Below are 20,544 nucleotides of genomic sequence, written 5' to 3'. Positions count from 1 at the left end.
TCCTGGAAGGATGACAATGGTCCATGATAATTTTGTTTCTTCTCCTAGAAAAATATCTCACCCGGAGTTTGTTTGTTTTTTAAATGTGTGTTCATTTGGGGAGGGGGGTGTTTTAAAACCAAAAAACAATTTCACAGATTTAGACAACTGCAGCATATTAATGCAGAGAATGCATATTAACACACTTTGCGTCCAAATGAACTCAGGGCTCCCTTATAAATAAAAACATTCAAATCCAGGTGTATTATTCTTCTAAATACCAGAAATAGCAAATTAAGAATTACTGTCTTTATGCTCAGTTTTTCAAAGCAGTCACTGCTGGCTTGGAAAACTCTTGTCTGTTGCTGAAATATCTTTGTTATTTCCCTGTGATAGACATTTCTTCCCAATCCCCTCAGGATGTGTCTTTGACCATAAATTAGTATCCCTTCCCATTATTTTTTTGCTTTTCATTCTAATCTGGCAACTATAAGTCCACATGTATCCACATTCCTTCCTTATCCTTCTGATATTTCATGGGGTTTTTATTCTTTTGTTCAACATGCAAGCTCCCTTTCATTTTAATGGACTTTGACTCCCACTTTCTTGTCTAGAAGGGGAGGAATTTACTGAGAGATACAACAGATCCAAAGTGATAGTTCCAACATCCTCTGCCAGCATCCTCCAGCCCAGCCTGTCCCTTTTGATCATCGGTGAGCTAAGAATGCAGGCATGATTAAATTTCTTGCACAATTTCCATTGCAAATATTCAATGTCCATGATACTATCTTCAAAGAAGCAGAATTAAAAAATCAAGCAGTTCTTCCTCTTGTACCACTGTACAGATTAATTCTCGTTTTTTATTAGTTTCTCATTTGCAGTGCTCAGAAGTCAGACCAGAAGAGGGAAATGAATTATGCAGAATCACCACAGGCGTTTTGAAACACTGTAATGATAGCAAAAGATGGCAATGTAGCTGGAAGTATTGCTTACACAGTTAGGAATGGTAATTAATATTCAGCTTTTGCCAACCAGGGGAAGGAAAATCATTATCAGGGTATCTTTTCCAGTCTGCAGGCATTTGAAGAGTGAAAGAAGCATTAAAAGGCAGGTAGGTAGAAAACAAATGTATATTTTTATTTTTATTTTATGTGGATCTCAGAATGGATGATTTCAGACTTCTTTTTAGTTCCAAAGGAGGATTACCAAGTTCCTTCCTTTAAGCACATTTAGATTTGAGTGCGTTCATTTCTTTCTCTCTCTCTCTCTCTCTCTCTTTTGGCAAGATAGAATTCCCTATGCCTCCAGGCTCAAAATTTTGGGCCTGGACAATCTAGAACTGCACCGCTTGCGGTCTGACCTAAGCATAGTACACAAAATTGTCTGTCACAACGTCTTACTTGTCAAAAACTTCTTCAGCCTCAATCACAACAGTTCACGGGCAAACAACCGGTACAAACTCAAGGTAAACTGCTCCAAACTTGATTGCATAAAATACGACTTCAGCAACAGAATGGTCAATGCCTGGAACGCCCTACCCGACTCCGTTGTTACAGCCTCAACCCCTCAACCTGAAACTATCTACTGTGGATCCACCCCATTCTTAAGAGGTCCTTGAAGGGGGAGTGCATAAGCGTACCAGCATGCCTACCATCCCTGTCTTACTGTTCCCATTTATCTGTATTTACTTCCTTTGTTTTTGTTTATGTTCATACTTGTACTTGTTATCTTGTACATGTTTGACAAACAAATAAATAAAATTAAAAAGATAAAGATTTTTAAATCATCTACCCAATCATGTTTACATCTTTTTTTAAAGTGTGATTGCAAAGCAAAGAGTATGTACAACTGAAAGCATATATTGGAAGAGCCAATAATCTTGTATATATTCTGGGAAAGCCAGTTTGGCCTAGTGGTTAAGACACCAGATACCAGACAAAGCAAGAGTCTACTAGTTCAAATCCTGCCTTGGCCATGAAAGCCAGCTGTGTGTGACCTGGGGCCAGTTTCCCTCTCTCTCTCTCAGCCCAATTCACGTCACAGGGTGGTGTGGGGAAAATAAGAGGAGAAATACACCCTAGGATATACACCCTAGCAGAATGTGCAACGGCAGTCAGGCAGGCAGATATGTGAGATAAACGTTATTGTAGTTTACACTCAGTAAAACAGATACACAGTGCTAGTTAAATAGTTTATTCCAGTAAGATTGTTAGCATAGTCAAACAGTCCATATATCATACACTTAGTTCAGTCCGTCAGGGGATTATCCATTAGCAAAGTCCAGTGTCGAAAAAGAGGTCAGTAAACTTACAAAATATCAGTCCAGTAATTTATCTCTTCGCAGTAGAGATAAGAAGAAGTAAAAAAACCTCCTTTCTTCCTTCAGCAACAGGAAACACGGTTATCACCATCAATCCATCATTGTCAGCAATCCAGTAAAAGCCAGCAAACAGTGAGCTCTCTTGCTCCCTCTTATGGTGATTTTACAACCGCACCCAAAATACATGGTCTGCATTTAAAGTGATACACACAATCATAGTTTATATATATTATTTTACCCAAACTAAGTTAGGTAACCATGTTATCCCTAACATTCTCCCCTTTTGGGTAATATAATATATATATATATATATATCTATTTACAACTTTAACCCATAGTTTTCACAACTTTCCTTGTGCTTTACTGCATCTTGGGCTTTTGTAAACTGATCAGCAAAATTTTCTTCAGTCATGCAATATTCCAGACTTATTAAATCATTTTTGACAGATTGCCTTACATTCAAATATCAAAGATCAGTATGCTTAGTTCTCTTTTTACAGCAATATTTGTAGCCAACCGTATGGCTGCTTGATTGTCCTCATACACTACAATGGCATCATTAACAGTTATTCCCATATCTAATAACAACTGTTTATACAGAATTAAATCAGTACATAATAAAGATAGACATGAAAATTCTGCTTCCATTGTGGACATACTTATGTGTTGCTGTCTAATTGACCTCCAACCAATCAGTGCTTTACCTAATAGTATAGCCATACCTGAAGTTGATTTCCTAGTGTTTATGTCTGTTGCAAAACTTGCATCAGCATATGCACTTAAAATCAGATCATCTTTTGGCTCCAAATACAATGCATAGTGCATTGTCTTTTTAAGATACCTTAATATACGCTTTAGCGCTTGCCAGTGTTGTTCAGTGGGTTCAGCATTGAATCTTGCCAATTGATTAACGCCATATGCAATGTCTGGCCTTGACCAATTACTAATATACAATAAACTACCAATTAATGACTGATAAATAGTCTTATCGAATTTTGAACTTTGAGCATCAGTTTCTGCAAAATTCCTGACTCATTGGAGTTTTTGCCGGCTTACAAAGTTCCATTTTATACGTTTTTAGCAATTGGTAAATTTTATCTTCTTGAGATATCTTAAAGCCACTCTTGGTTTTGTTTATTGTCAGTCCTAAATACTGTCTTATCTCTCCTAATTGCTTTAATTTTATCCTCTTACTTAATAATGATATTATTTCAGTAGCTTCATTATTAGTCTTTGCAATATCATCTGTAAACAACAATAATAATGATACTGTTCCATTAGTCTCTCTCTTAAATAAACATGGATCAGCTAAACCTGCTTTAAACCCTATATTGTTTAACTCTTTAACAATATATTGGTTCCATTCATAACCAGATTGCTTTAATCCATAGAGGCTCTTTTTAAGTTTCCAACAGTCATTATTAGTTTTATTATCCTTAATACCTACTGGTTTCCTTAAATATATAGTGTGCTGCAATGGTGCATGCAGATAGGCAGTTTCTACATCTAAATGATTTATGATATAATTCTTCTTAGCTGCCCACACTAAAGCTGCTCTCAAGGTTGTTGCTTTTAAACTCGGTGCAAATACTTCATCATAATCATATGCAGTTTGATTAAATCCTTGAGCTACCAACCTAGCCTTATGGGTAACAGTCCCATTTTTACCAGTTTTTAATTTAAATATCCATTTGCAGCCAATGGACTTTTCACCTGGAGGTAATTTGGCATTTTCATAAACTTTCATTTCCTTTAATGAATTTAGTTCCTTCTCCATTGCCTTATGCCAATTTTCCTGTTCCTTTGCAGGATACATCCTAAGTTCTTCAACAGTAGTTGGAACTTTACTAACTTGGCAAACTACACTTGCTTGGTACCTGTCAGGTGGTCTGATTACACGTGTAGAACATCTAGGTATTACAGGGCTTACAGGTGGACTTTCATGTACTACCTGTTCCTGGTTATCTATTTCTTCCTCTTCTACTATTTCTTCCTGTTCTGGTCCTATATGCTCTTCATGTACTTCCTCTTTAATTGCGCTCTTATTACTGATTTGTTCTTTTGGTCTTTTGTAGGTTTCTATAATTACTTCCTTACTTGAATCTTGCTCCAGTTTTTCCCATCCTACATGTTCCAGGAATTGTGCACTAGCACTACAGTAAACTCTAGATGTACCTTTTTCCCAGAATCTGTATGATTTGTGATTATATTCATAACCTACAAAGAATAACTTTTTAGCCCTATGCTGCCCCTTTTGTCTCAGTTGTGTAGGAATATGCACCCATGCTGGTGCTCCAAATGTATGCATGTAGCTTAGGTCAGGTTTTCTGCCATGCCACCGTGTGAATGGTAATTCACCTGTTGTTGAGTTAACATTATTCAATATATGATTACCACACATTATTGCTTCTCCCCACAAAGTTTCAGGTAATCCTGAATCTGACAACATAGTACGAGCCATTGCTTGTATTGTTTGGCCTCGTCTTTCTATAAAGGCATTATGTTGTGGCCTATCTGGTGCAGACTTTTTATGTTCAACACCTGCCATCTTCAGTCTGTTTTGGAATTTATTGTTTATAAATTCCGTACCATTATCAGTTATAAGAGTTACTAATTTCCTTTTAGTTTTTCTTTCTGCAAATTTAAGCCAATTAAAGAAATTTTGATATGTTTCCGTTTTACTCTTCATTAGATAACAGAAACCATATCTGAAATAATGGTCCATTATACTTAGTATGTAACGAGCACCTCCCACACTTGGTTTTTTAGGACCTATAATATCAGCAAATACGACCTCTAGAGGTTCCTTTGTCTTAAATCCATTTAATCTATTTGCTGGTATTACCTTGCTTTTTTCTTGACTACAAGCATTGCAGTGCAAATACTTACTGCAAGGCTTTAGTTTTATACCTTTAGATAGTTCTACTGTTTGTTTAAGCATTTTAAAATTTATATGCCCTAAACGTCTGTGTAACAAATGTATGCATTCATCATGAGGTTTAACGTTATTATAAACTGTGTTAGCTACCTCTAATGAATTATCATTTAACACATACAATTTACCTTTTAAAGTTGCAGTCACTTTTTTACCTTCTTTTTCTATTATGCAATTTTCTCCCCTAAAGGTAATTACATAACCTAGTTTAACCAAAACTCTAACCGAAAGCAAATTAAACTTAAGTTGTGGTACATATAACATTTTTACATTTTCTTTTATGCAAGAACAATATGCTATACCTTCACCTTTAGCTTTCAGTTTCCAGCCATTAGCTAATGATATCTGTTGTGAACTTGTGGACATCTTAACAAATTTTTTCTTATCTTTCGTTATGCAGTGCGATGCTCCACTATCTACAACCCATAAATTATTATTCACAGTTTCGTTGCTATACATGGCTAACTCTATGCATTTTTTATCCTTTTGATGCCTTTTAGCATTCTGGCTGGCATTTTGGCTTTTTGCTTTCTTGCAGAATCTAGCCAAATGTCCTTTTCTTCCACAATTAAAACATTTTCTAATTGTATAGGCTGACGAAGATATTTTCTCTTCTTCACATTGTGGTTGTTTTTCCCTTTCAAGCCGTCTCCTGGCTTCTTCAATTAATCTGCCAGTAATGTCAGTTAATGTAAGATTATCTTTTGGCAGAACTTCAAATGAAGTTACATAGTCGTCGTAGCTCTCATCTAAAGAAGACAAAATTATATAAACTTGATGGAGTTCTGTGAAGATAAGTTCTTTTTCATGCAGTTCCTGAAAAATTCTCTTCATAGTGTTTATATGATTCAGCATGTCTCCATTCTTTTGAAGATGTGTTCTGAACAGTTTTCGTGTAAGATTTATATGTGCTCCTACACTGTCCCGAACATAAATCTTCTTTAAATTCTCCCAACATTTCGCAGCTGTTTCTTCTCCACGAATATGGACAAGCTGCTGGTCAGAGAGTGTCAGTCCTATTATACAGAGAGCTTGCTCATTCTTCAGTTGATATTCTTGTATTTTCTGGGCATCATCCTCATCCTCCGGATCCCATGCATCTACTTCTGGTGGGTTTTGAATTATACTCCACAAACCTTCTCTGCGTAGAAGCAGGCTGCATTTCATAGACCATGAAACATAGTTTGTTCCATCCAGTTTGGATATTAGAGACAAACTTTGTAAATTGACTTGTGCCATCTTTTTCTGGATATTAAACTATAATTAATAAAACACAGCTGTCTGTTTACAGTATTGTGTAACTACACAAACTCTCACTTTATATAAGCCTGTTATATCCTGGTTAGTCTGACTGTGCACCTGGGCCCATAACCAGTGTTAGGGATATACACCCTAGCAGAATGTGCAACGGCAGTCAGGCAGGCAGGCAGATATGTGAGATAAACGTTGTTGTAGTTTACACTCAGTAAAACAGATACACAGTGCTAGTTAAATAGTTCATTCCAGTAAGATTGTTAGCATAGTCAAACAGTCCATATATCATACATTTAGTTCAAACAGTCCATATATCATACATTTAGTTCAGTCCGTCCGGGGATTATCCATTAGCAAAGTCCAGTGTCGAAAAAGAGGTCAGTAAACTTACAAAATATCAGTCCAGTAATTTATCTCTTCGCAGTAGAGATAAGAAGAAGTAAAAAACCTCCTTTCTTCCTTCAGCAACAGGAAACACGCAGTTATCACCATCAATCCATCATTGTCAGCAATCCAGTAAAAGCCAGCAAACAGTGAGCTCTCTTGCTCCCTCTTATGGTGATTTTACAACCGCACCGAAAATACATGGTCTGCATTTAAAGTGATACACACAATCATAGTTTATATATATTATTTTACCCAAACTAAGTTAGGTATCCATGTTATCCCTAACAAAAGGTATGTTGGATATGTTTACCACCTTGAGATATTTATAAAAATAATAAAAGCAGCAAATAAATAAATATGGTTGGTAGATAGATAGATAGATAGATAGATAGATAGATAGACAGATAAAATTATAAATGTGTGTGTGAGAGTGAGTGCATCTTTCTCATTGTTAGCCAGAAGTTATCAACTACAAATCTCACCCAATCCAATAAACATAAGTGTTGCGTCCAGCAAGTCTTCACTCCAGTCCACTCTTTGAGCAGGAGCCAGAGAAGCCTGATTGGCTGAACCATTTGACAGCTCCATATAAAAGGAGCTGTCAAACGGAATCAGCTGTCTCTCTCAGCTGGCTGCCATGAGCTTGCGGCTAGCCGCAGCTGAGATACAAGTTAGCAATAAAGCCTTGTTAGCGTTAACCTGCCTCTGCCTCTTCTCTCCAGCGCACCAACTACAAAAATAACCAGTGACTACCTTGTAGGGACTGTATTCCAAAACATCTATGCGTCTCAACTGTGAAAGAGTTGCAAGCCACTAAATAAAATTCACAAGGACCTCTGTGAAAATTGTAATGGAGAAATACATGCTAGGCACTTTCAACAGAATGGGACATCTTACTGCAGCCATCTCGCCATGGCCATCTTGCTGCAGCCAACTTACTACAGGACAACTCACTGCAGGACAATTTCATGTGGGATAACTCAGTGAGATAAATATTATCCACTACTGTTTCTTTGACTTTATTTCCATTGAAGAAACAGTGGTGGATAACATTTATCGCATTGAGTTATCCCATGTAAAAGCATCTTCTTGCTTTTGTTCTTTCTCAGTTCCCAGATTTCATAGTTACGCTGTCACTGAAATAAAAGAAAATGTTCCAGACTTTAGTCTTCTTTCAATTTGTCCATGTGGAACTGTTAGCACTTTCACAGCCTCTGTTCCTTTATTTTTAAATAAGGCACTTAATTTGTATCTAATATTTTTCTTTTGACAGGTGTCCTATTGCCTGTCATATTATACTTTCTAATGGAGTCAGTTCCTTAATATATTCTCTTTCCACAAATGCAATTCCATTTGTAAAGGGTTTCAGCACAGTGTTTCCATTTACTGTACTTATAAGAAAGCTATTCCATTAATAGTCCTAGTCAGAGGTGGTATTCAGCAGGTTCTGACCAGTTTTGAAGAACCAGTAGCAGAAATTTTGAGTAGTTCGGAGAACCGGCAAATACCACCTCTGACTGATCCCGCCCCCATCTATTCTCTGCTTCATGAGTCCCAACTGATCGCCTAGGTCTTCTTTTGTTGCCCTGCACAGGAGAACAGAGCTGGAAAGGTTAGTGGAGTAGGGAGGGAATGGGATTTTGCAGTAACCTTCCCCTGAAATGGGATGGGAATGGAGATTTTACAGTATCTTTCCCTGCCATGCCCACCAAGCCATGCCCACAGAATTTTTTAAAAAATGAATTCCCACACTGGTCCTAGTTCTAGTTTATCTATAACAGTGGTGACTAACCTTTTTGGGCTCCTGTGCCAAAAATTGTGCGCACGCTTACACGCTTACATGCCAGCACTCAAAAGGCAATGTGTGCCTCCCCCACGCCCCCTGTTGTGTGCACAACCTGTTGAGGTATTCCCCGTTATGAGAATGAGTGCACTCAGGGAAACATAGTGAGAATAGTGAGGAATAACACACAAGCAGCATACAGATACACTGAAAAGTAAAATGTAGGTTTTACTTCCAGTAAACGGGTAAACAAAGTCCAACAAACAGTCCAAATCATACATGGTTAAAGCAGGTAGTATTCAATACAATCAGTCCAGGGATAATCCAAAAACAAAGTCCAATATCATAAACAAAGTTCAGTATAAACAGAGTTTGCTAACAGTTTGCAAGACTCACAGCAATCCAAGCAGAATGACGATCAGGCAAAAGGCAATTGGGAAATACAGGAAGAAACAAACCAGGTTTCTGGCTCCATCTTATGGTCGTTGGAGGAACCTCAGCCAATCACAATTACAGCATTCTCTTAATGATACAACAGTATTAAATGATACAACAGTATTAAATGATTGTCCTGGTTTATATATTGCCAACCCAACTGTTAGGTGACTATCATTCCTAACACAACCCCCACCTCCCACACTGCCCCCTTACCTGCAGTCTCACAGCGGATTTTTGGCTGGTTTGAGGCCTTGTTCACTTCCCAGAAGGTTCAGGAAGGTTTCTGCAGGCTTTTCAGGCAGAAAACTAGGCCCGTTTCATCACTTCCGGTATTTCCAGAAAAACAAAACGGGCCTAGTTTTTGGCCTGCAGAAGACTTCCTGAAGCATCTGGGAGGGCGAAAAAGGCCTCAAACCAGCCAAAAATCATCTGTGAGACGTGCACATGTGCAGTGAGGTAAGTTGCTTGCAGCTCGTTTGCTGGCACAAATGTCTCTGCACATCACCTGTGGCACGTGTGCCATAGGTTTGCCATCACAGATCTATAACATTCTCTGGTTTTTCTGATTTTCCTTTTCTTTTTCTTGCTATGTTTATCCCCTTTTCTTGATGGAAATATATTCTTTTGTCCTTGTCTGATGTTGAAAGTCTCTACTGTCTCATGTATTCTTCTTGGTGCTTATGCTTCTCTGTCTATCACATTAGCTTATTCTGACAGCCTTTTGATCTTTTCATCTTTGAAATTTTTGGAATACTTTCAGGTGTGAGGTAGCAATGTTTCTTATTTTTTTCTACTTGTGCCTAAGTTAAGTGTACTATAAACCTGTTCCATACATTGGCCTTATATTCTGATTATGTATTTTCCAGGATATATCTTGCTGGCACACTTGTTCTTTAATTTTCTAAATTTAACCTGTATATATTTTTTGTTAGTAACTCACGTTTTGTTCCATAAGCACTGCAGATGCCCTGTCTGACAAGATAGCACTTCTCTGTTTTCTCTTACGTAGTGTTTCCTCTTACGTAGTCTATTTCATTCAGATATTGTCCTTCAGATGGTATCCAAGGTGCACAGTTTCCATTTACATTACTTGAAACAATTTGATGCAATGAATAATGCTTTTTGCAAAACTTCCATTTCCTGTGCTATTGAATTTTACCTAGTCCAATTGCAGGTTCTACAAATCCTCCAATTCTTGCGTTCTGTTTTTGACTTCTGTCACATTTGCAGTCCACAAATGGTGACAGGACAAGTGAACAGGAGAGTAAACAGGAAGTTGACAACAGGGTTCAATTGAGGAGAAGGAGGAAAAAGAAAAAGAGAGTAAAAGTGGCATGAAGGTGAAAACTGCAAACTGTTGTTGCTGGATATTTCTCTATTGTAGCTGATTACCTATTGAATTGCTGATTACTGCTTGAAAGAGAAATAGGAGGAGCTTTTGGAAGGAGAAGCCAGCTCATAAAAGAGAAGAAAGAGAATATAGTAATGAATGGTGGTAATCAGAGCCTCCCTGCTGAACCAGCAATCTGTCAGCCAGACCAGCCTATTAAGAGAGGAGTATTGCCTTCTTAGAGTACAAGTTGACTGGTAGTTTAAAAGATAACTTATAAGATCCCAACCCAGATGAACAACCAATGTCCTCTGCCCATGTTGCTGAACTATTTTTGTCCTAGCTCGAATCACTAAGAGTGGGAATTAATCAGAGTTGTACTTCCACAAGAAGTAAGTCATTACCTTTAAGACCACAGGTTCTCCATCCTCGGTTTAATTTAATTAGTGTTCCTCAGATTTTGATGTAACAAGGAACTCTAGGTACTAGTGGAAAAATGAAGATCCATTCTCCTTCATATAGATGAAAAAAGTTCATCGATATTCATGGCTTAGTTTGTATTTCAAGTTGAATTTACTAGTTCAAAAGCTCAACTAATTAGGCTCCTTTTGACTCCATATAGACTGTGGAGACTAGCACAAAATTAGGGACAAGTCCGTTATATTTATAAGACCCGACTGCACAAAGATGCTGAATTTAAAATGAAAAGAGAATACCTTAATTTGATAGCAGATGACTTCACTCTTTAGATGGCACAACTTGACAATACCCTTTGTTTTTCCCCCCTTCCCAAGCCTGAGTAATACATTTTCCTTCTCCACCTCTTCCTCCTTGTTGTAGTTAATTAAAAAGACAATTTCTGAGCAACAGCACAAAAAAGAAAGTCTTAAACTGGAAAAGCCCTCTTTGTAATTTCAGGCAGTTGGCATTCTATTGATCATAGTAATTTATGGAGTCTTTGTTGCCATAACGACAAAAACATCCAGCTTTTAGAAAGTCAGTACAGTATTTTTCTTCACCAGGTGAATTTAGGATTTGGGCAGAGGGGGATAGAGATTTGACATACAGGAATATAATAACCGCAAATGGATATTTTAAATAATTAATAGTATACCAATTTGGTGATGTGGTTAGGGCACCAGGCTCAAAATCCTGGAAAATCGGGAGTTCTACTCCCACCTTAAGGCATATAGGCTGGCTGGGTAACTTTAGGCCAGTCCCTCTCTCTTAGCTCAACCCAACTCACAAGGTCGTTCTTGGGAAAATAGGAGAAGAGAGGACTATTATGCATGCTCGCCACCTTGAGTTATTTCTAAAAATAATAAAGATGTGATTTAAAAAAATCTAAAATAAATAAAAAATAAATATAATACAATTAATTGATTGATGATTACATTAATAAAATTGGAGGCATCTGGTCCCAGATATTAGATGCATCCACTCAGCTCTATTGTCCTTACCTTGCTGTTTATAACTTCATGCTGTGTAACTGGCTAGAGTTAGTTGTTAATCCTGAAACCTAGTCTGAATGTAATTTCATGTAACTGTGGTCAAAAGGTTGCAGTTACAACCATTTAAATGTAAATAATAAAGATGTATAGATATACACATTTATACAGTCACATATATTCATACACAATCACATGCATACAATGAGTATGAAAAAAGTGCTTTCTAAACTTTAAACCCCAAAAACTTTAACCTTAGACTGTCTACTATTGACCTCACCCCTTTCCTAAGAGGTCTGTAGGGGCGTGCATAAGCGCACCATCGTGCCTACCGTCCCTGTCCTATTGTTTCTCTTATTCTTCTTTTATTTTTCTTATATGTACCCATTTCATGTATTCACAACTATGTATACACTTATACTTATTATCTTGTAAACAATTGGCAAATCAAATAAATAAATAAAAATAATAATAAAAAAATAAACCTATGCAAACTCACAAAGCATTTTCTAGATCTAGAGCAATGTTTCTCAACCTTGACATCTTTACGATGTGTGGACTTCAATTCCCAGAATTGCCCAGCCAGCCTGACTGGGAGTTGAAGTCTATGCTTAAAGTTGCTAAGCTTGCTTGGTAGCTTTAGCTCTAGCTAGCCTATGATTTGATTGAAATTTCTAATGGCTTCTTTCCCATCAGTTTCTACAGCCATTTGCTATGCACTTACTTGGGGTTGTATTCTTAATTTCAGCACATTGTATTCTTGGAATTATCTATTGGACACTTACATCAAATGTGGAGACAACTGAGAAGAGTAACCTTTTCCCCCACAATACAAGGTTAAGTGGATTAAATCACAGTAGACGGCAGTGAAGACAAAGCGAAATAGGTTTGCTTCCTCACACGTTGGCAGGCTGCGAGATGCATTCAGTGGCTTCAACATTTTCATAAATCAAACTGGATATTGTTATCCTAGTGTTGTGGTTTTTTCTTTCTTTTTCTACATAGGATAAAAGAAATAAAAATAAATGTACCTTACATTAAAAAGTAAAGAGCTTTATACATAAATAGGTCAGGTAGAAACTATGTAAAAATGATACGCTGTGTGTTTGGTTAGTGTTTATTTTCGTTGGTTGGGTTTTGTGCCTTAGCAAGTTCAGAAGGTAGACACTACCTGTATCTTATGAAATAGTGTACAAGTCCTTCACTTATGACCACAATTGAGCCCAACATTTATGTTTTTAAGTGAGACATTTGTTAAGTGAGTTTTGCCCCATTTTATGAGCTTTCTTGCCACAGTTGTTAAGTGAATCACAGCAGTTGATAAGTTAGGAACCCAGTTGTTAAGTGAATCTGGTTTCCCCATTGACTTTGCTTATGAGAAAGTCGCAAATGGAGATCACATGACCTTGGGACTCAGAAATGGTCATAACTATGAACCAGTTCAGAGATGGTATTCAGCAGGTTCTGACCAGTTCTGGAGAACTGGTAGTGGAAATTTTGAGTAACCAGCAAATACCACCTCTTTTGGCTTCATGCAAGGAAAGCAGCAGAAGCACCAGAAGTCTTTCTTTCTCTCCCCCAATCTCCTCCAGAAATGAGTCTTTGCTGGCACAGCCTCTTGGAACAGGAGGCCTTGCATGGTCCCAAAGACTCATTTCTGGTGGAATTTGGGGGAGAGAAAGAAAGACTTTTGCTGCTTTCCTTGCATGCAGCCAAAAGCAGAAGAAGAAAGAAGTGGAAAGAAGCGGCCCGCTGGCCAGGCGAGGCACATGGGGTGAGTGGGGCAAGTTCCCTCCCTCTTCCCTTTCCCCCCCTCCCCTCACTACCTCATGTTGCTCACAATCTCATGGACCACCAGTGGTCCCCAGCCCACTGATTGGCAACCACTGGTCTAGACAACAGATTACCTGATGTTTTCCCAGCAACTGTGGCTGGCATTAGGCAGAACACAGTCCACTTAGCAGAGATTCACCGGGCTCCTGTCTTTACAGTCAGGTGTGCTGACTTCTGATTGGTCTTTAGCGTAGGTGATTTATAAATGTTCCAGATCGATGAAGATTGGTCTGTTCAGTTTTTAAGCTATGTTTAAATACATTTGAATGAATCATGGACTAACTCAAACAGCTGTTTTCTTTCTGTGATTAAAAAGTGGGCATCAAAACTGTTCCATTAAATGCATATAATAAATATGTGACTTGAGAGAATTTGTCCCCTTGCTTTTCCAACTCCCAAGGGAGAGAAGGATCATACAGATTAGGTTCCTGTATTGTACTCAAGGGAGATTCTGTGGCTGCACAGATATCACACTAGAGGAGGGGTGTCAAATTTGCATTGTCACGGTATTGTTACGTGACGTATCATGACTTTTTTCCCCTTTGCTAAACTCGGTGTGGGTGTGGCCAGCATGTGATGCATCCTGCCCACGGGCCCCGAGTTTGACACCTCTGCATTAGAGTATATCGTGATAGAAACAGAGGCTGAATAAACCTATGAAGAAGATGCTCTGTATATTGTATATAAGTAAATGCATAGCAAAAACAAAGGGAAGTACCGTATTTATCGGCGTATAACACGCACAGGCGTATAACACGCATCTTCATTTTAAGAGGAAATTTCAGGAAAAAATTTAAATTTCTAAATAAAAACTTTGAAGCACCGCCCGGCCTCCGCTTGCCCTCCGCTCGCCGCCCGGCCTCCGCTTGCCCTCCGCTCGCACCGCCCGGCCTCCGCTCGCACCGCCCGGCCTCCGCTCGCCGCCCGGCCTCCGCTTGCCCTCCCGCTCGCACCGCCCGGCCTCCGCTCGCACCGCCCGGCCTCCGCTTGCCTCCGCTCGCACCGCCCGGCCTCCACTCGCACCGCCCGGCCTCCGCTTGCCTCCGCTCGCACCGCCCGGCCTCCGCTCGCACCGCCCGGCCTCCGCTCGCACCGCCCGGCCTCCGCTTGGCCTCCGCTCTTCGCTTTGCGCCTCCAGCTACTTTTCGCCCGGCCTCCGCTAGCTTCTTAACATTATATCGGGCGTATAACACGCATACATCATTGCCCCCTATTTTCAGGGAAAAAAGTGCGTGTTATACGCCGATATATCTGATAAGTCCATATGGCTGTGATGTTCTTCACTAACCGATATTTTCCTTGTTATTTCTGTAGTTCTTTTCATATTAGGTGGAAGATTTGAATGAAAAGCCAGCATAAGTGGGCACCTTTGTGTTATCATAAATCTCTAAAGGTAGTCTCAATTAATGTCCACAGTTGGGACCAAAACTCTGTTGCTAAGCGATATAGGCATTAAGTGAGGTCACACCTGATTTTACAACCTTTTTGCCACAGTTGTTAAGCAAATCTAGCTTCCTCATTGACTTCCCTTGTTGGAAGCCCCCTGGGAAGATTGCAAATGGTGATCACATGACCCTGGGATGCTGCAGTAATTGTAAGTGTGAGGACCCTTCCTAAGTGCTTTTTTCTGTGAACTTTATAACTTCAAACGGTCATTAAATGAATGGTGGTAAGTCAAGAGCTACCTGTAAGGGCATAATTGTTCAGGAGCATCTATAGTGATGTAGCCATCAACACAAATGTTTTCCCTCAAGACCTTCTGGTTAACATGCCATGGTCTACAGATGAGGTAAACTAAAGCCATCCTACTTTTTTTTTTTAATTTATGGATGACATTTTCTGTATTGAAGCTGGTTGTTGAAGGTGTATCTCAGTTTTGGCAACATTAAGATTTGTTGATGTTTACATGGTTTACATCCCTTTCATGTTATAACCTGGAACGGCACCAGAATTTTAGGATCAGATCTTCCACTATGATTCTCTTATTTTATTAGTATACATTAATAAGGACTTTAATACCCTTTAATTTAACTTATAATCCCCCCGAACTCCATTATATGCAAAGGCAGATGTCTCAACCTTATGAATCAGATGTAAATTAACTAACTGAGGTGAAAATTTACCTTGTACTCCTCTGGTTCACTCAAAAGTACAAGAATGCAAGCATGAAATTAATTTTATTTACCATTAAACGATCAATTGGAACATGAATTGCAGTGTTGTAAAAAATAAATTAATTTTAGCAGTTCTCATATAGGGGAAGTTAAATGTCAGCTCTGTTCCTTAGAAATACTTAACTGCTTTTTAAAACATTGTGTTCCTCATAAAAGAAACCCTTAAACAATTTGGAAAAAAAAAGACTATGAGTTATTTTATTTTATTTATTTATTTATTTATTTGTCAAGCAAGTATTAGATAACAGGTATAAGTATAAGCATGGTTATGAATACATGAAATGGATACAAATAAAAAAGAAACAGTAGGACAGGGACGGTAGGCACGTTGGTGCACTTATGCATGCCCTGTCAGTGTAGGTATATATTCTGTCAGTATAGCTCTCTGCTGATAGAAGTAAAGGTCTTCTTTTTGGTTCTGTACAACTGAGTTTATTGCTATACTTCGTGTTCGAATGTGTTTGCTTTTGCAGTAATAGAGGGCTGGATGAAACTCGGAGACCCACTAACTGTTTTTAGTTTCTACAAAGGCCAGCCAGGGGCCTTCACATGCAAAATATATAAGCCTGTGAAATTCATTAGCTCAGGGCATAGTGATGATCAGTAATTAGGATGGACTTAAATAGGATCAGATAAATTAATACCTCAGGTTGGGGGATTAACCTGTCTTCAAATATTAGCTGCAAGGAATCAGTGGTGAGAAAAGGCTCCATATCTCCATATCCTACTTGTGAACAGCCCAAAGGCATCTGGATGGCCTCTTGAGAGGAACAAAATGCCAGACTCAGCTAAGCCCTGGCAAGGCAAGTTTTTTACAGAATAGAGTCCTCATAATCATATCTATATTGAGAAACACATTTTCTCTGATCCTGGAGGTATCATTGTTTTTCAGTTGCTAGGTTATGTCCGACCCTTTGCAACTCACGGACCATAGCACACCAGCCCCCCCCCAACCATCCTCCATTGTCTTCCACAGTATGCCCAAATTCATGCCCACTACATTGAGGACAGTATCTACCATCTCATCTTCTGCCACCACCTTTTCCTTTTGCCTTCAGTCTTTCCCAACAAAGGGTCTTTTGCAGTGAGTCATCTCTTTTCATTTGGTGGCCAAACTATTTGAGCTTCAGCTTCAATATCTACCCTTCCAAAGAATCATGTTACCATCATTTCTTTTTCTGCTTGTTTTCAGCAAACCATGCATAATTTCATACTCCTAGTATATTCACCTTATTTCTAAGAATGTGAAATGTTTCCTCAGAGAAAAGCCTGTGTAATGTTTTCTTTGGTCTTTCACACACATTAACAATTCCCCTGACTGTTAACTATATATACCTGTGTACCTATGTTGACCAAATGTCAAAACTCCAACAATCTTTACTCATGTTCAATAAATATTGTAATAAATCATATGTGAGAAATGCCCATAAAAGAACATTTTCATGACCGGGTGTAACACTTGCAAAGAAATTATCAGTGAAAATTTAACAACTCATAATAATGATAGAAAACTTTCATCTGAATTTTAAAAACTGGATTTGCAGTCTACTTCAGAACAAATGATTAAATTATGCAAATAAAGAAATAATAGTATAATATGGAATGGAAACCAATAGAAGAATGATATCATCATTTTTGATGTCATTCCTTTCGATAGGGATCAAGAGTCCCAGCTAAACAATATTCCTACACCTGGTAAAGCCAAAGCTGTTGTAAATCACATACAGCTACAAGGAAATGGATATGTCAATAGGAGATTTCCCCCTTATTATCCTTGCCCAGTGGGAGAAGACAGACAGTTTATCAATGGGAATATAGTCCTCTTGTGGTTTGTAATGTAAAATCTGCTTTTCAATGACATTTACTGTGCACAATAAAACTTTCTCTTTGTATGTTTTACCAAGTGTTTTTGCACTTGTCATGTAGTTTGTATTGGGAGGAAAACAAATGGAATAAGGATGAATGTATTATATACCATATATACCATTGGGGCACGGGGCCATATATTTTTTCTTGCAGGTTTCCTGAATGACAAGCTAGGTGAGAACCAGCCCCTGAAATGCCAACCAAATATCAGATACAGGAAAAAAAAATATTGTGGAAAGAATAAATTGTCTGTCAGATTTGATCAGTGCTATGAAACAGTCTGTCATCCCAGTACTAGATGTTTTGTTCAGATACAAATGCAGCTGCCATTCCTGACGGCTCCCGAATGCAAATAAGGAGGATGAGGGAAAGAATATGAAGGAAGCACTATTGATTTTTCACTCCATTGTCTTTATGGTCTTCCTCTTTTCTTTTCAGGAACAACATGTTTGATTGCTTTACTGTCCGATAAAGAGCTCACAGTGGCCAACGTTGGAGATTCAAGGGGGGTTTTGTGCGATAAGGATGGAAATGCTATTCCTTTGTCTCATGATCACAAGCCCTATCAGCTGAAAGAAAGAAAGAGGATTAAAAGAGCTGGTAAGTTTCTGAAACAGGTGTTCAGTTTGCTTCTTTGTTTTATATCATGTCAGAACATTGTATTTGTTTATTATTTTGTCCCGTTCTTTCATCGTTTTATTTATTGCAATGTGATGGTAATGAATTTTCTAGAGAATTGTGGCAAAATAAAGGATGAATAGCAGGGGTGGTATTCAGCAGGTTCTGACCAGTTCTGGAGAACTGGTAGCAGACATTTTGAGTAGTTCGGAAAACTGGCAAATACCACCTCTGACTGGCCCCGCCCCCATCTATTCTCTGCCTCCCAAGTCCCAGCTAATCCTCTGGGTCTTCTTTTGTTGCTCTGCGCAGGAGGATGGAGCTGGAAAGCAGATTAGTGGGGTGGGAAGGAATGGGATTTTGCAGTAACTTTCTCCCAGAAATGGGGAGGGAATGGAGATTTATAGTATCCTTCCCTGTCACGTGCACCAAGCCACACCATGACCACCAGCCACACCCACAGAAATGGTAGTAAAAATATTTGAATCCCACCACTGATGAACAGTATAGGAGACGAGAGAAGAAATAGGAGTGTTAGACAAATTGTTGTGAGGAAAGTTGGAAATAATGTCTACCCTTGTCTTTCCATGTCCCAAAGTCAAGCTGATGGGTTTCGTTCAGCTGTAACTGTAAGGAAACAAAGCAGACCCACTCTGCGTGATTCCTGGTGTCTATTATTTTCAGCTTCTGACAGCAGCTTCACTCTCATGGTAGCCCTAATTTCAGTATTATTTATGAGTATTATTTATCAGTATTATTTATTCCTTAACCTGTCATATAAAGTCTTACAAGTCATACAAATGCAGTCAAAGGATCTGCATAGTAGACCTAAAGTGGAGATAACAAGATGTTAAAACACTGAAGAGTTCAACTGGTGCATGGTAATTCAGGTCTTCATGTCTAAATTGTTACATGGCCCAAAAAAGCAATGCCAATTTCCGCGCACAGGAAAGAAGACGGTTTAGGAAATATAAAACTTCTAATGGAAACTGTCCCAGGTTCAATGGCCTTGGAATTCTAGTTAAATAGAAGGGATGTCCGGAATTCTGTAGGCTACAATATATTCTGTGCAGGTCCTGTCGCATTTTTAAAATTCATGTTAAGTGCCCTCTTCACAATATCTCGTAACCCAAAACGACCCCTTCCACAAGTTCATTACATGTTGTATGATGAACAGCCTGGCCAGAAACAAGTTCATTGAATGATCCCAATTTATAGTATTGAGTGATAGAGGGAAAATACCTGTCATTCTAAAATCATGTCTATTTTAATGTGCTATTAGTTTAACTTTTTAATGTATATTTTCTATTAGGCAAGTTGTTATGAGGAATCTTTTGGTTATGTCTGCAAAATCCATACATCCTTTGATTGAAGCCACCCAAAATGGCACAAATGTAAAAGTTTTTGACTTCTCCATAACTCTTCATCAGGGTAAAATGTTACAAAAAATGAGATGTGAATAAAAAAGCAGGAAAATCCAGAACTGTTCTACTTGTTTCAGCCAGAAAGTCAATCACAAGATGGAAATGCTAGATTGAATACATTAGCCAGTGGGGAATACTGCCAATATTAAGTTGTACTGGACATTGAAGGACATGTTATTTTTGGTTTTCTCCAAAGATAAAATTACAATACTCTAGTGATGCCTTTTTAGACATGCAATCAGGACAGGGGCTTTTCTATTCAGTTCTGAGTATATATTGCGGCCATATGAAAATTTTGCTGAGAGCTTGCTAGGCTCTAAAGCTGTAAAATGTCTGTTCCTTATATAAATTGAGTTTAGTCAGGGAAAACTTTCAGTTACTTTCAGCTTGAGCTCTTTTATAATATGCAGCTGTGCTTAAATCAGAAATTATTTCTTCTTCAACAGCATCTCGACATACACAATATTTGGATTTATAATGAGAATTTTTAAGAATACTTGAGATGTGTAGAGTGCTTTCTAAAACTGGTTGGTGAGGGTTTATTTTAATCTTAGAAAATTATTCTTATCCAATACTAGGGAACACTAAATTTTCTAGGTCAGTGGTTCTCAACACGCTTTAAATACCTTTTATGGCCACGGACCACCAAGACTTAACTCAATATTTAAATCATAACATTTCTTCAAACCTTTGTGGACCCTCAGTGATGACATAACAGCCCCCCCCCCCAGGGGTCTGCGTCCCACAAGTTGAGA

The 20,544-nt window shown here is 38.5% G+C and overlaps 1 protein-coding gene across 8 annotated transcripts in view; it reads left to right on the top strand.

Annotated features, from left to right (window-relative positions):
- Positions 1-20,544, top strand: part of PPM1L (protein phosphatase, Mg2+/Mn2+ dependent 1L) — a 191,807-nt gene that overhangs the window by 161,855 nt on the left and 9,408 nt on the right. For all 8 annotated transcript variants that reach the window (XM_026665862.2, XM_087965255.1, XM_026665843.2 and 5 more), the window contains one exon: positions 18,186-18,347. In XM_026665862.2, the coding sequence (XP_026521647.1) occupies positions 18,186-18,347 (162 nt within the window). The remainder of the gene's footprint in view (positions 1-18,185; positions 18,348-20,544) is intronic.

This window comes from Notechis scutatus, chromosome 4 (genome assembly GCF_049901735.1).
Source record: "Notechis scutatus isolate UNSWTSFEM ecotype Mainland chromosome 4, rNotScu1.2, whole genome shotgun sequence".
Taxonomy (NCBI): Eukaryota; Metazoa; Chordata; class Lepidosauria; order Squamata; family Elapidae; genus Notechis; species Notechis scutatus.
This window is presented reverse-complemented; position numbering and strand designations above follow the sequence as displayed.